The 12,770-nt window shown below is 38.8% G+C and overlaps 1 protein-coding gene and 1 long non-coding RNA gene across 3 annotated transcripts; both read right to left on the bottom strand.

Annotated features, from left to right (window-relative positions):
* Positions 1-517: 517 nt before the first annotated feature.
* Positions 518-12,461, bottom strand: LOC114820336 (uncharacterized). Of its 2 annotated transcripts, none has more exons than XM_070810584.1 (4): positions 12,155-12,461; positions 10,973-11,249; positions 1,811-2,837; positions 518-1,537 (listed from the first exon to the last, which is right to left on the bottom strand). In XM_070810584.1, the coding sequence occupies exons 2-4, from the start codon at positions 11,048-11,050 to the stop codon at positions 1,050-1,052; spliced, it is 1,593 nt and encodes a 530-aa protein (XP_070666685.1). In that variant the 5' UTR covers positions 11,051-11,249; positions 12,155-12,461; the 3' UTR covers positions 518-1,049. The 2 variants fall into 2 exon arrangements, with proteins under 2 accessions (XP_070666685.1, XP_070666684.1); XM_070810583.1 differs by having other exon boundaries at positions 10,973-11,905; positions 12,155-12,375.
* Positions 6,517-8,034, bottom strand: LOC139190380 (uncharacterized). The gene is made up of 2 exons (XR_011574589.1): positions 7,896-8,034; positions 6,517-7,805 (listed from the first exon to the last, which is right to left on the bottom strand). It is a non-coding gene; the product is annotated as an uncharacterized lncRNA (long non-coding RNA).
* Positions 12,462-12,770: the final 309 nt, after the last annotated feature.

The following is a 12,770-nucleotide window of genomic DNA, read 5'->3' as shown; positions in this document are numbered from 1 at the left end:
AAATTAATTTGGGAAATTTCAGAACTTTATAATTTGATTCATAAGAAACGTTTGTGCTGCCCTTCAATAATTTTGTATTCTTTAAATTCTTCTTGGAATTCCTACTCAAATTGTTCGTGCTCAATTCCCATAATTTCGTGTATATAATCAAAACTGTTCATATTATAAATTACTTTGTAAAGATCATATTATTGTAGTATTTAAATTCTTCGTTGAATTCCTCCTCAAATTCTTCGTGCCCAGTTCAGAGAATTTCGTTCTTATGATCAAAATTGTTCATATTATAAATCACTTTGTAAAGATCATATTATGAGTCATTGTAGTCCCAATCAATTGTCATATAGTTAGAAGACTAAACAATCTCATATTATTAATTTTTTTTTTTTACAAAGTGATTGATTATATGATCGGTTTCAATCATAGGTACAAAATTATGTGAATCGGCCACAATGAACCATGAGTAGAAATTATCGCCCTGTAGTCTACTACATTTCAAGTGCACCAACTTTGAAACTAATTCTACTTGTAAACTCTTCTTCTATCTGATATTTCATGTAAATAGGAGCTGTTCTATGTTACAAATCAAAATTGTGGCGGAGTTGCAAATATACCACATCTAGTTTTCTCTTAAACGCACAGTTAGAGTGGGCTTATCAGCTCCCAACCAAATCACAACAAAAAATGCACAAGCCTTATATATATATATCTATCTCCCTTTCTACGCAAACCCCCTTCACTTGGTCGCGTTATGAAACTCTCCGTGTTCAATGAATTAACTGTTGGGGAACCACCCCTGGAACCCAAATAGCTGGCCCGGTCCCGGAGCATGTCCTGACGTGTTGAGTGTGTCCGGTGGCGTTTGAGTGACATTTGTGTTTGAGACGTGTTGAGTCATGATCACTGCAACAGTGCTATCACATATGAATGCAGCTAAAAAACTCAAAACAATCCAAGGTGCCCAGACGCCTTTCTAGCTTCACCCTCGTGTGGTCCTATCAAGGGTTTGCCCGCACCAGAGTTATGAGTTGAAACATGCCCATTTGAGTTGTTCAATATGGAATGACATACGGCAGAGCATGCACATCAGCTGACTCTACCCGCAGGACCTCTGACCATACCTTAGGTGTCTCCTCAACCCTTGAAGATTCCACCTTGGGTTTCTTTAATTGGGCATCACTGCACCCAAACAACCAATCTTGGTCGTCATGATCAGGCATTTCATCCAATTTCGGAACCAAATACACATGGCTTAGATATCTGGAATCCGGATGGGGTGGTTTCATGCATGCTTCAGCAATAGGCACAGCCTGTGTAGCTGTAGATGTCGGCTTTGTAGTGGAGATGGCCAATGACGGAGCTTCACCACTACCATTTATCTTGAAGTCCTTAACGTCCACCTTAATGTTATTTGCTGCACCCAGCCTATCTGACACATATGGGATGGAATTTTGGCAAGGTTCCAGTGTTCTTCCATTTACTGGCAATTGATGAGAGGAAGAAGGTGGTCTCGACAGTTTACTGGGCCTAATATCATCGGCTGTAAGATGAGAAAGGGAAGCATCAATAGTCAACTAAGAATAAAAATTACCAAAGTTTGAACCTGCTAGACAAAATTGATTCAATAACACTGCCAATCGACTGATACCAAACTGAAAAACATTATTATTCTGAATCAAAGGAAAGAAAGGATAGCAAAGTGGACCTACAACCTCCCTCAGTTGCAGGCAAAAAGAGGCCAACTTGTGTTTGACAACTACATAGCATGATTGGGCTGCAACTATGATACTTAACGTCATAAAAAAGAGCTCACCATGCACAACTCCATTCATCTGTATGTCCTTTCGTTTCTTAAGATTTCCATCAGCACCAGCAGTTTTGTTGCTGTCCTCTGGAAGCTGGGAGGTTATAACACTATGGGAATCTATGTGATCCTCTTTATTGCTCTTTCTTAATTTATCTGGCTCTGCATTCTTAGTTTCATTTTTCTCCTTTGCTTTCTCTTCCTTTTTCTTCTCTTTATATGACTCTCCTTTCTTAGATTCAATTTTCTCCTTTGCTTTCGCTTCATTTTTCTTCTCTTTATCTTTGTCCTTGTCTATCCCTTGTTTTTTCTTCTCTCTATGTTTGTCCTTGCATTTGTCACCACCTTCCTTCTCTTTGGTCTTTTCTTTTCCAACAATCTTTCTATCCACGTTGCTCGCCAATGGTCTGGAAAGTCCAACTTTAGGTTCAACCACACCAAGAAGGTTCTGAACCATCGTGTTCCCACTAACCTGTGCTGCCCCCCTGACTCCTTGCCCATCTGTCCTTCTGTCATCAACTCTCCTATCCTTGTTCTTTTCCTTAACTTTGGCCAAAATGTCAGTACCCTTGGTCAGCAATCCAACCATCCCCTCATCCTTGTTTCCGTCTAATTCAGTAATCTTCTCAACCAGATGGTTACCAATTGCCCTGGCCTCATGTTTACTCCTTGTACCCAACTCCACCGATACAGAATTCTGGTTTTGCTCAGCCAGATAACGGTACTGACCGAGTTTCTCTGCCTGATAACCTCCAATTTTTCCCGTAATTCTCTTGTCAATACAGTTGCCCTTGTACTCTTTCTGAATGTATCTCTCTTCACCATGACCCTTGTTTTTTCCTGGAACTCTCTTCTCATCTGAGGTACTAATTTTGTCTTTAACCAGGTCCTTGTCTTTCTCCTTATCCTTCCATTTGTCTCTCTTTTTTTCCTTCTTGTCTTTCTTTTCCCGATGCTTTCCATCACTTTTTTCTTTACTCTGTCTCTTCTCTTTGTCCTTCTTTTCCTTCTTATGCTTCTTTTCTCTGTGCTTCTCCTGTAATTATTGAACAGTTATAAAAGATAAAAGGTAAGAAGATATATGATCAAGAATCATAAAACATACGACTATTAGTATTACTAGGGAGAACTGTGTTCCAAGTTAGTTTATAAAAGATTTAATAGATAATAAGGACTTGCTTACAAGAAATGCTACAAAAATGAACCATAACTAAACCTGACGTCAACTGACATGTCCACCTTCCAAAGGTACCCCATACCCGTAAAGATCCTTACATTCCTTTTCAAAAGATCCCAAAAACCAGAAATGAAGAAAGGATAACAAATGTTCGCAGTTTTCAAATAGTCAAATACATAGTTTTTGAATGGTACAAAGCAGTGTCACTCTAGTGCATTGGAAGCACAAAATTGTACCATGCCAAGAACCACGACCCACTAAATCATTGCAACGTGAGAACCACAATAAGATTGTTTCATCACAAACAAAATTTCAACATTTAAATAGAAGGAGAAGAAAAAAGCAAGATGGTGCAGAAATAAGACATACAAAGGCAATCCACCCCAAAACCAAAGTTCAAGACCACCAAACAGGAAAAACAACCAAGAAAGAAAATTAGAACATTTTAAATACAAACCAAAGGCAATCCACCCCAAAACCAAAGTTCAAGACGAGCAAAACAGGAAAAACAACCAAGAAAGAAATTAGAACATTTTAAATACAATTACAAACCAATAATAAAAGACTGATCATCAAAAAAACCATTATCACCAAGATAAAGGAGGTGCAATGGCACGGAAACTTCTTTGGTTCATAGCCAGCTTCCTACGCAGTGTCAACAACAGAATATAGTTTACAATTATCCATACTCCCCAGTCTCCCAGTCATCAATCATATCCTATCCTACCATATAAAAAGAACCAGCAATCCAAAGACTTCTAGTTACACTATCAACTGCCTTTCGGCATTGATTTATTATTATAAAGAACTTTGCCTTTCATCAACAAACAAAAAATAAAGATCCGTGCCTTTTCTAACCCTAAATTTAATGCAAGCATTTTGCAGTGGTAATTTATCACTATAAGTAAAACTGTATTTAAATAACACACAATAGAAAGAAAAAGGAGTTACAAGCAAGCCCAAGGAAGTATGCAAACTGAACCCTAAAGAGCGAATACCAGAAGGGAAAGAGCTCCGTATATTCTAAAAATATGGAAAGCGAAATCTTCCCAACGCATTCAACCGGTCAACATAGCTATTAAACTAGTATCAAATTATCAAACACTGAGAGGAGCCAGAGCTAATCAACTTGAGAGATTAAAGTTCATTTAATATGCATTCAACACCTCCACACTACAATGTGGGAGTAATGCCATGCTAATTTAATGTAAAACTCCATTTGTCATCAACAACATTAATAGTGATTTGTCTCTTTGCCTGAAACTCCTGATCAGAAACTTCAAAAGCTAGCAGCTGCCTTCGGACTTTCAAAAGCCTCCTCTTCAATAAGTACGCCTAAAAAAAGGACAAACAAAATTCTCAAGCAAAAATACACCAAACCTTGGGATATCTCCTTCAAAGTCGCATGCAAAAATTTCTAGCTTAAAAATGGTCAAAAACCACCTGACTTCAATTCTCGTTCTTAAACTCCCTAACACTGTCAGTTTTGAAGGCCACGAGCCAAACAAATATCATGACAAACAAAATGCTTGTTAGGCCACTTGGTGAGTAATGCAATATCTTTTTATTTCAAGTTCTAAAACAAGGTTTATATTCTTATAACAGTTCCCTTCAATGGTGAACCAGGAGCAGAAAATGATAATGATCAGACATTGGCTGTCAGAACTATAGAATCACCAAAAGAAGGGTATAAAAGCATAAGGAAGATTATTGGTCAATTTGCTGTACTTTATGTGGAAAAACTATTTAGCACAAAAAAAGAGTAATTAAAAACCAAAATTTCAAAGAAACCAGTAAAGGCAAGAGAAAAGCATTGATAAAAGGAAAATGTCTAGCTCATCCGACGATCCAAAAAACTGTTCTGTTTCCGTACACCTTTCTCATTTTCGTCTTTTCTCATTTACTTTGAGTATATACCTATACTCTTTTTTTTTTCACTCTCCAATCACAGAGCCGCTCTTCATCTTCTGTTTTCTACCTTTTTCCACTTATAGACAAACCAACCAATAAGGACTTTGCTTTAAGGAAAACATTTTATTGTGATTCATCAGAATCCGCTTCCGGAAAAAAAAATCTTAAAACAAAAACTCCTACAAAATCACATAACACCTAAAAGTCACCGCTGTCAAATGCACACATAAAACACAGGCACCAATTGCAATGTCTATTGAACATTAATTTAGGATTAACTTGTGCTAGATATTTAACTTTCTTTACTCTTCATATGAAGCAGTTATGGATCAATATAATGAAGAAGAAACCCAGTTTCTTAGGTTTTCCCAGTTTAGTGGACCATCATAACACGTCCCCGTTCCAACGTCCCAATTGAACTCGGGTGAGTAGGAACGGGGATGTGGTGTGAGCCATTCCAAAGAAAGGAACTTCAAAGGAAAAAAAAAAAAAGGTGGTAATCGGATCTAAAGGAAACTCCAGTGACAAGGTTTCTAACACCTTATCCTCTGAATATGAAATAAAAGAAAACAGAGGCAATCATCAACCAGTTAAACGTTATACAGCAAGTTAACATATACTTCATATGATAACAACAAGCAGCAACTAGAATTTAGAGCAATTTACCAGGGATACAAATTATACAAGATAGGATGAACAATATATATGGTTACTAAAGAAGGCAAACTCCAGGGGGGGACAAAGAAAGGAGGATGAAGAAATCAAGACAAGTAAATAGGGAATGAGAAAACAGAAAAGAAAGGAAGACTGTACAACATGATAAAGGCCGCAATTCACAAAGTACAGAAGAATAAAAAAAAGGGGTGTGCTATCCACACACCCATTTTTACTTCTCACACACCCCTTGTTAATTTCTGTCCATTGATCTTCTTCAATTCATCTGATCCGACAGCTGAAAACTAAAAAGGTGTGGAAGCAGTAAAACGGGGTGTGTGGATATCACACCCCTAAAAAAAATTACAGATCATTCCAAGTTTTGGTTTAAAAGAAAATCACGGAACCCAACAGTAATGGCCACCAGCAATGGCAGGCTAGCATAATGTTAAACAGTGACCCTCAATCTAAATATCAAAGTTGCAAAAGGCTTAAGTTGGCACGATAATCTCAAAGAACGCAACTCAGGAAGAGCAACAAGAAAAAGGCAACAATTCAAAGTAATTATAGCCAGACCCAATTAGCATCCTACATGTTTTAACTCTGTGTCTGCTAATTTCAAATTGTACAGTTGCCAATTTGTACTCTAAAATTCTGTCAACAATCATTCTCCCCATCTCTGCCAAGGCTTTAAGGGTGTGTTTATTGCACCGGACTGTCTCGGATTGGACTAGTTGCAGGGACTAAGTTGGATTGGCTTAGACTAGACTAAGCTGGACTAAATTAGTGAAGCATTTGGTGCACTATCCGACTAAATAACTAAAATAATAATTAAATCTTATCTTTTACATTTTTTTTATTTTTTTTCCCCTTTTCTAGAAAACTCTCCCAGTCCCGAAAGCTCTCCATCTTTTCTCCTGCCCCTCCAACTCCCTCTCACTCTACTTTCCCCTTCATCGTCAAACTCCATTCATTTTCACTATTATCAGAAAAAGCCATCTTTTGGATGTTGAAATTGCAGACCATCAATCTCCATTCCTTTTCACTATTATCATCAAACTCCACCCTTTTCACAACTCAAGCATTTTTGAAGAATATAATATGGGTTTTGTAATTGATTTTTGTTTTTTGGGTTTTGGCAGATTCGTATCTGTGTTTTGGTGGGGCGTCATGGAATGTGGCGACGGTGTCGTGGTGGATGAAGGTGCAGTCGAGCAAGCCAAGGATCTAAGCAGAGGAGAATTGTTGCCTCTCGACTGCAAGATCGATGATAAACACGAGATGCGCGGTGCAGTGAGTGACAAATCTGCCTGATTTTGGGTTTGAGTTCAGGATGAGGAGAGAGGAAAGAGAGTGAAACAGAGAGCAGGGAGAGGTCTTAGCTAGTCCCATGGTTTCCAGGGCCTCTCGCTAAGAACCTTTAGTGAAGCCTCTAGTGTAGGCGAGTCTGGGCTAGTTTCATTAACACTAGTCCCGGATGATAACAAACACTGGACTGGACTAATAGTTAGTCCAGTCTAGTCTAGTGACAGTTAGTGAGGGCAAACAAACACCCCCTAAGAGGACATACAAATTTCTGCACCAGAAGATTGTGCTAACCAAACAATTGGGAGAATTATTGTTTTATGCCAAAAAGTGGTATTCAATCTTAGAAAAATACAAACTCAAATAGAAAACAAACGCCGACATCAAAACACATATGTGACATATCCTAGAGTTCTTTGTGGAGCACATTCTTGGGACAGTTTTTTCATGTTCTTGTTTTCTCTCCTTGGTTCTACTTTTAAGAGAAATGGAAAGACAAGGAGAAAGAGAACAATCAGTCAGCACTTGGAATCAAGCTTCTAGTCAGGAACTGACTGCCTGGAACCCCTTACCTGATTACTTACCTGGCATTGCTCTCGAGTACTCATATTCAACATCTTATGCTTCCAGAGAAGATACCACATCTGCCTGAGGAACAGATAGGGAAAGTGAGAAGGATACAAGGAAGCATGTGGAGACAAGCTTAACAGAACACGTGCCGATACATCCACTACTTTGTCAACAACAAAAGTATCCCATATCAGCAGGGTCGAACGTTCTCTAGATTTGATGGACTTGTTTTGACCCTCAAATTCTTCAGTCGGCCTTATACTCTGGAGGAAACCAGAAAATCCTCCAGCCCAGTTCAAGAATAAGCCTGTGGAAAGTTACTTCTTCAAAAGCAAAAGTATCTCATATCATCTATTCTCCTTTTCTTCTCTTTATGCTTCATGCTGCCTGCAAGATAAGGAGAATGAGAACAATCAGCCGGAACTCGAAATCAAACTTCTGATCTGGGACTGATTGCTTGGAGCTCTGATTGCTTACCTTGTCTGTTGCCTCTTTCAGAGCAAATCCCCTAGCTTGGCGACTTGGGGGACTCCTACTACATGGTTTGTATCGCGCTTGACCAAGCCTGAAACTACAAGTAAGCTTCAAGTGAAATTGATACATTACCTTGTGCATCTCCACCAGTTAAAGATATCACCCCTGGATGGAAGAAGAGTACTTCCAGAGAAAATGCCACATCTACCTATGAGACAGATAAGGCAAGTGAAGACGAGAGCTTGAACCTATGTCATTTGTACTAAATCATTCACTTGTACTCACTAAAGGAGAGCTTGAACCTATGTATTTGTGTAAACCCTTCACAATTAATGAGAACTCCTCTACTCCGTGGACGTAGCCAATCTGGGTGAACCACGTGCATCTTGTGTTTGCTTTCCTGTCTCTATCCATTTACATACTTATCCACACTAATGACCAGAACAATCTAGCGAATATCACAAACTTAATACTTTCTGTTGTACCAAAGTCCTCACTGATTTTGTGCATCAACAATCCTTAAGTCCTTACCTTTTTGCGTTGGTAATGAATGAGTTAACAGGACATATTCAAGATGATATTCCTTGGTGTATGCTTTTCGCAAACGATATAGTGTTGATAGATGAAACTCAGGAGGGGTAAATGCGAAGCTTAACCTTTGGAGAGAAGTGTTGGAATCTAAAGGTCTTCGCCTAAGCCGATCAAAGACAGAATATATGGAGTGCAAGTTCAATGCAAATGGAGGCCAAAATGAGTTAGGGGTGAGGATCGGAGATTAGGAAATACCAAAGAGCGACCGTTTTCGCTACCTAGGATCTATCTTGCAAAAGAATGGAGAATTAGATGGAGATCTCAACCATAGAATACAAGCTGGATGGATGAAGTGGAAGAGTGCATCCGGCGTGTTGTGTGACCGTCGTAGGCCACTAAAGCTCAAGGGAAAATTTTATAGGACGGCAATAAGGCCGGCGATGCTGTATGACACAGAATGTTGGGCAGTGAAGCATCAACATGTACACAAAATGGGTTTGGACATGTGCAAAGAAGGCTTACTGACGCTCCGGTTCGAAGATGTGACTACGGGATAGAGGTTCAGGGCTGAAGGGGTAGAGGAAGATCTAGGAAAACTTTAGAAGAGACCCTAAGAAAAGACTTAGAGTACTTGGATCTAACGGAGGACATGACACAAAACCGAGCGCAATGGCGTTCTAGGATTCATATAGCCGACCCCACTTAGTGGGAAAAGGCTTTGTTGTTGTTGTTGTTGCTGCTGCTCAGGATCTAAGTAGAAAATATAGTGTCAAGCTGTCCAGCAGAATGCATAAAAACCCCTACCGACCAGCCACATAACAGAATACAGAAAACGTCCAATGGTAACATTATAGTGAAAAATCTAAGCTAGAGAGAGAGAGAGAGAGAGAGGGAGAGAGAAATTAAAATATTTGTGAACACCCCACATGAATAAGGACAAAAAACATTCTTCCAAAAAATCCAGGAAATTTGAGCCTACTGAGGCCCAAAACAAATTCTATCCAAGAACCTCTCCATTTCCTCACCCTAAATTTTTCTTTTTTGCCTATAAAAAAAAAAAACTTTGTTGCAACAAAGACAATAAAACAACAAATGAAAAAGTGGTCAAGAGGCCACTAAAGGAAAACAGAAACGCATGAGGGAGACAAACCCCTCCTAAGATCTGAAAAATTAACAGGCCTACACCATGGACTTCCCATCAAATTAGTAGAGAAAGGAATAAGTCTAAATTCATCAGACAGACTCCCAGAGCAGACCAAAACTGGACCTTATTCCATAGCTCCTCAGCCCCCACTCCACCATAGCTTTCAAAAGCCCTTATTTCTTTCCGTCCAGATCACACAAATCAAAGCAAGAACCAAACATCTCAATATAACTCTGGCCTTCTTGCCCCTACTAATACTCAATAAAAGGCAACAAAGAGAGAAATTCCTCCATTTCAGCTTCATTCAGATTCCTTCCCCTAATATTTTCAGAACCCTATTACTTCTCAAAAACAAATGCATAATTGTGATATCACCAAATTCACACTAGCTCTCGAAAACAGTTTGTGTGCCAAGTTTTAATATAATCATATGACCAGGAATAGATGATCTATACTTTCAGGTTCTTTTTGCACATGATGCATCAATGCTGGGCAAGACTAGGCCTCCTTTGAATAATGTCACAAGTATTGGCTCCACTTTGAGAAATAATTCAGGCCTATAAGATGAAATCGGGGACTGGACGAATATGACTTGAGGGTCTGTTTGACTAGATGGTGATTTGTATTGGAATCGTAAAACTAAGCGAGACCCATCGGCATTGTTCAGGATAACTTCAGTTTATGCATCAAACATGAATAGAAAATGTAAACTATTGCTGATTCAACATGACCCCATTGAACATGAATAGAAAATGTTCTCCTGGTCACCAGGTGACCAAGGAATGGATGGACACTAACCCTTCGATTTGATATTGAAGGTTGAGAATAAACCATGAAAACCGCCACCATCTATTCTCTGTCCCCGATATCAAATCCAAAGGTGGGTACCATAAATCCTTGGTAAGAGCAGGACTCGAACATGAATGGGAGTAAACACATCAACCTAATAGTCGGTAATTAGTGGAAAACATTTTATGTTTCTCAATTAGCTCCTCATTTTCACACTCCAACAAACTGAACAAGTAGTTGTTAATCCAATAAATTTTCACTTCAACACAAATGTAATTTATTACAAATTAGGACAAAATGACCAGTTTTTCCCAGCAATTACTGGACTCTAACTGGCACCTATATCTTTACTTACTCCATATTTACAAATTTTATGTGTTCCTAAACCACAGCATTATTTTAATCGACAATTTTCAGGCATGACAGACAGAAACTTTGCATATCGATAAGTAAGCCATACTAGTTTAACTGCAGGAAGTAATCATATTCACTTGTATGTGCCTAACGAATGATTATTTCATTTAACCTTTTTTATCTTTTCGATAAATCATGTCCATAATGAATGCTATACGAATTAAAAGATATTAATAAAAAAATAAAAGGAGAGAATTTTAACCTTTTTCAGCAAGTCCACATCATCTGCCCTAGCCTTTTTTTCATATCCGGGTGGAGGAAATGGAAAGCAGCGCGACATTGCATAAAGCCTGACAGTACCAAAAACCAGTATCTTCCAAAGAAGAAAACTCCTGAATTAGTTTCCAGTAACACTGTTCCAGAAAGGGAACGATCCAGCAACTATGCTCCTGTCCATGCACCATGTCCCCGCATTCATTCCCAGCACAAAAAATCTGCTATTAGCTTCTCAGTCACTTCAACCAATCCTTTAATCCTTTCTACACAGATGTGCAGGCAGGTAAATCAGATATCACACCAAACTTACTTGAAAAATCAAGGCTCAACACAAGCACCACCTCAATGTAAACAACTGAACACAAATCTGAACGAAAATCCAACAAAAAAACCAAATGGACTAACTACTGGAGAAGCTTTTCTAAGAATTTTGTTCAAACTAAGTTAACCCGAACAGTTTCTTGAGAAACGAAAACAGTCCACTACAATCTAATCCTCTATGTCGCCTTATGGGCCAATACAGTATCATCAGCTCGTCCTCATTACCAAATCCTAAAACCAAATTCATTCGCAGCTGAAGATCAAGCATGTAAAAGCAGTGAAAACACAGATACCCTTTTGCGCCAAAACACCGATTTGGCAAGTCTCTGATCACTCCTGCACCGAATTCAATATGTGCAATCTTCTTCCATGCTCAGAAAAACAGTGCTTTCCATAATTCTATGCAATCTCAGAGTTCATGTACTCACCCCGGCACTGCCCAATGCACAATTCCATTCCCCGAAAGATGGGAACTTATGGTCATTTGATGCGGGGCCGCGATGATCCCAATACTACCCAGTTCCTTGCACTGGACAAACCCTAATTAGTCCAAAACTGCAGAATTGGAGCAGTACCCAGTTGCGATCTAACAAAAACCCTAGAAAATTCCACCAAGACAGGAAACACCCACTATCAAAAACCCTAACCCTAACCCTCAAACAACTAATTAAGGGCAAAACTTCAAAATTTCAAGAAAAAGAAAAAAGAGAATCGACCCACTTTACAATTTCAATTTTTATTTTGTGGGTATCGATCAAAAGGGCAAAAGAGAGTGGATTCAAAGCTTCAATGAGAAAATCTTCGAAACCTGAATTCTGGATATTTGGGAAATAACTGGTGAGATTACCTCGTCCACTACAAAGTCGGCAATGCAGAATGACAGGAGATGTCTCTCTTTCTCTCTCCCTCTAAATAATATAAGATACAAAAAGAAGAATGGGATAGATGATGATAAAGATAGCAGATTTGTTCTGTGTTTCGCTCTACTCCTCACTCTTGAGAGTCTTTCTGGTACTTTGTATTTTATAGGTGCTGTCCGAGCCTGAGTCTGTCCGACCCTCTCCGCGTGTTGTTCTTGTGGGATTTTGGTGTTTTAATAGAGAGAGAGAGAGGGGGCTCTCTATTTTGTGTTCGGAAGTAACACGCGACGCGAGAGTTGAGAATTGCGAAGTGGGGGAGTCTAAGAGGGAGATCAGGAGGGCAGTCATTCTGTCTCAATACTCTTTGTGAGGATTTCGGAAATCTTTTAATTGTATTTGTTCATTATATATTATATCGTCGTAAATTATTTATTTAAAATTAAATGCAAACAATACTTTATAAAAATTGATCATACAATATATGATAAACAGACACGATTAAAGGATTCCAAAATCCTCACAAATAGGATTCGGAGAGGATCAGGAGAAGATCCTCCTTCTGCAGTAGAGGGATTGAAGCACATGTATAAATTGGCAATGAAA

The sequence above is a fragment of the Malus domestica genome, chromosome 13 (genome assembly GCF_042453785.1).
Source record: "Malus domestica chromosome 13, GDT2T_hap1".
Classification (NCBI taxonomy): domain Eukaryota; kingdom Viridiplantae; phylum Streptophyta; class Magnoliopsida; order Rosales; family Rosaceae; genus Malus; species Malus domestica.
Note: the sequence above shows the minus strand (reverse complement) of the source record. Positions and strands in the feature narration are given on the sequence as shown.

Coding starts and splice junctions, on each gene's coding strand:
- LOC114820336 (XM_070810584.1), bottom strand. CDS start 11,050: ATGTCGCGCTGCTTTCCATTTCCTCCACCCGGATATGAAAAAAAGGCT. Junction 2,838..10,972: donor ATGTGGACTTGCTGAAAAAG/GTTAAAATTCTC, acceptor CAATAATTACAG/GAGAAGCACAGAGAAAAGAA. Junction 1,538..1,810: donor GATGAATGGAGTTGTGCATG/GTGAGCTCTTTT, acceptor CTCATCTTACAG/CCGATGATATTAGGCCCAGT.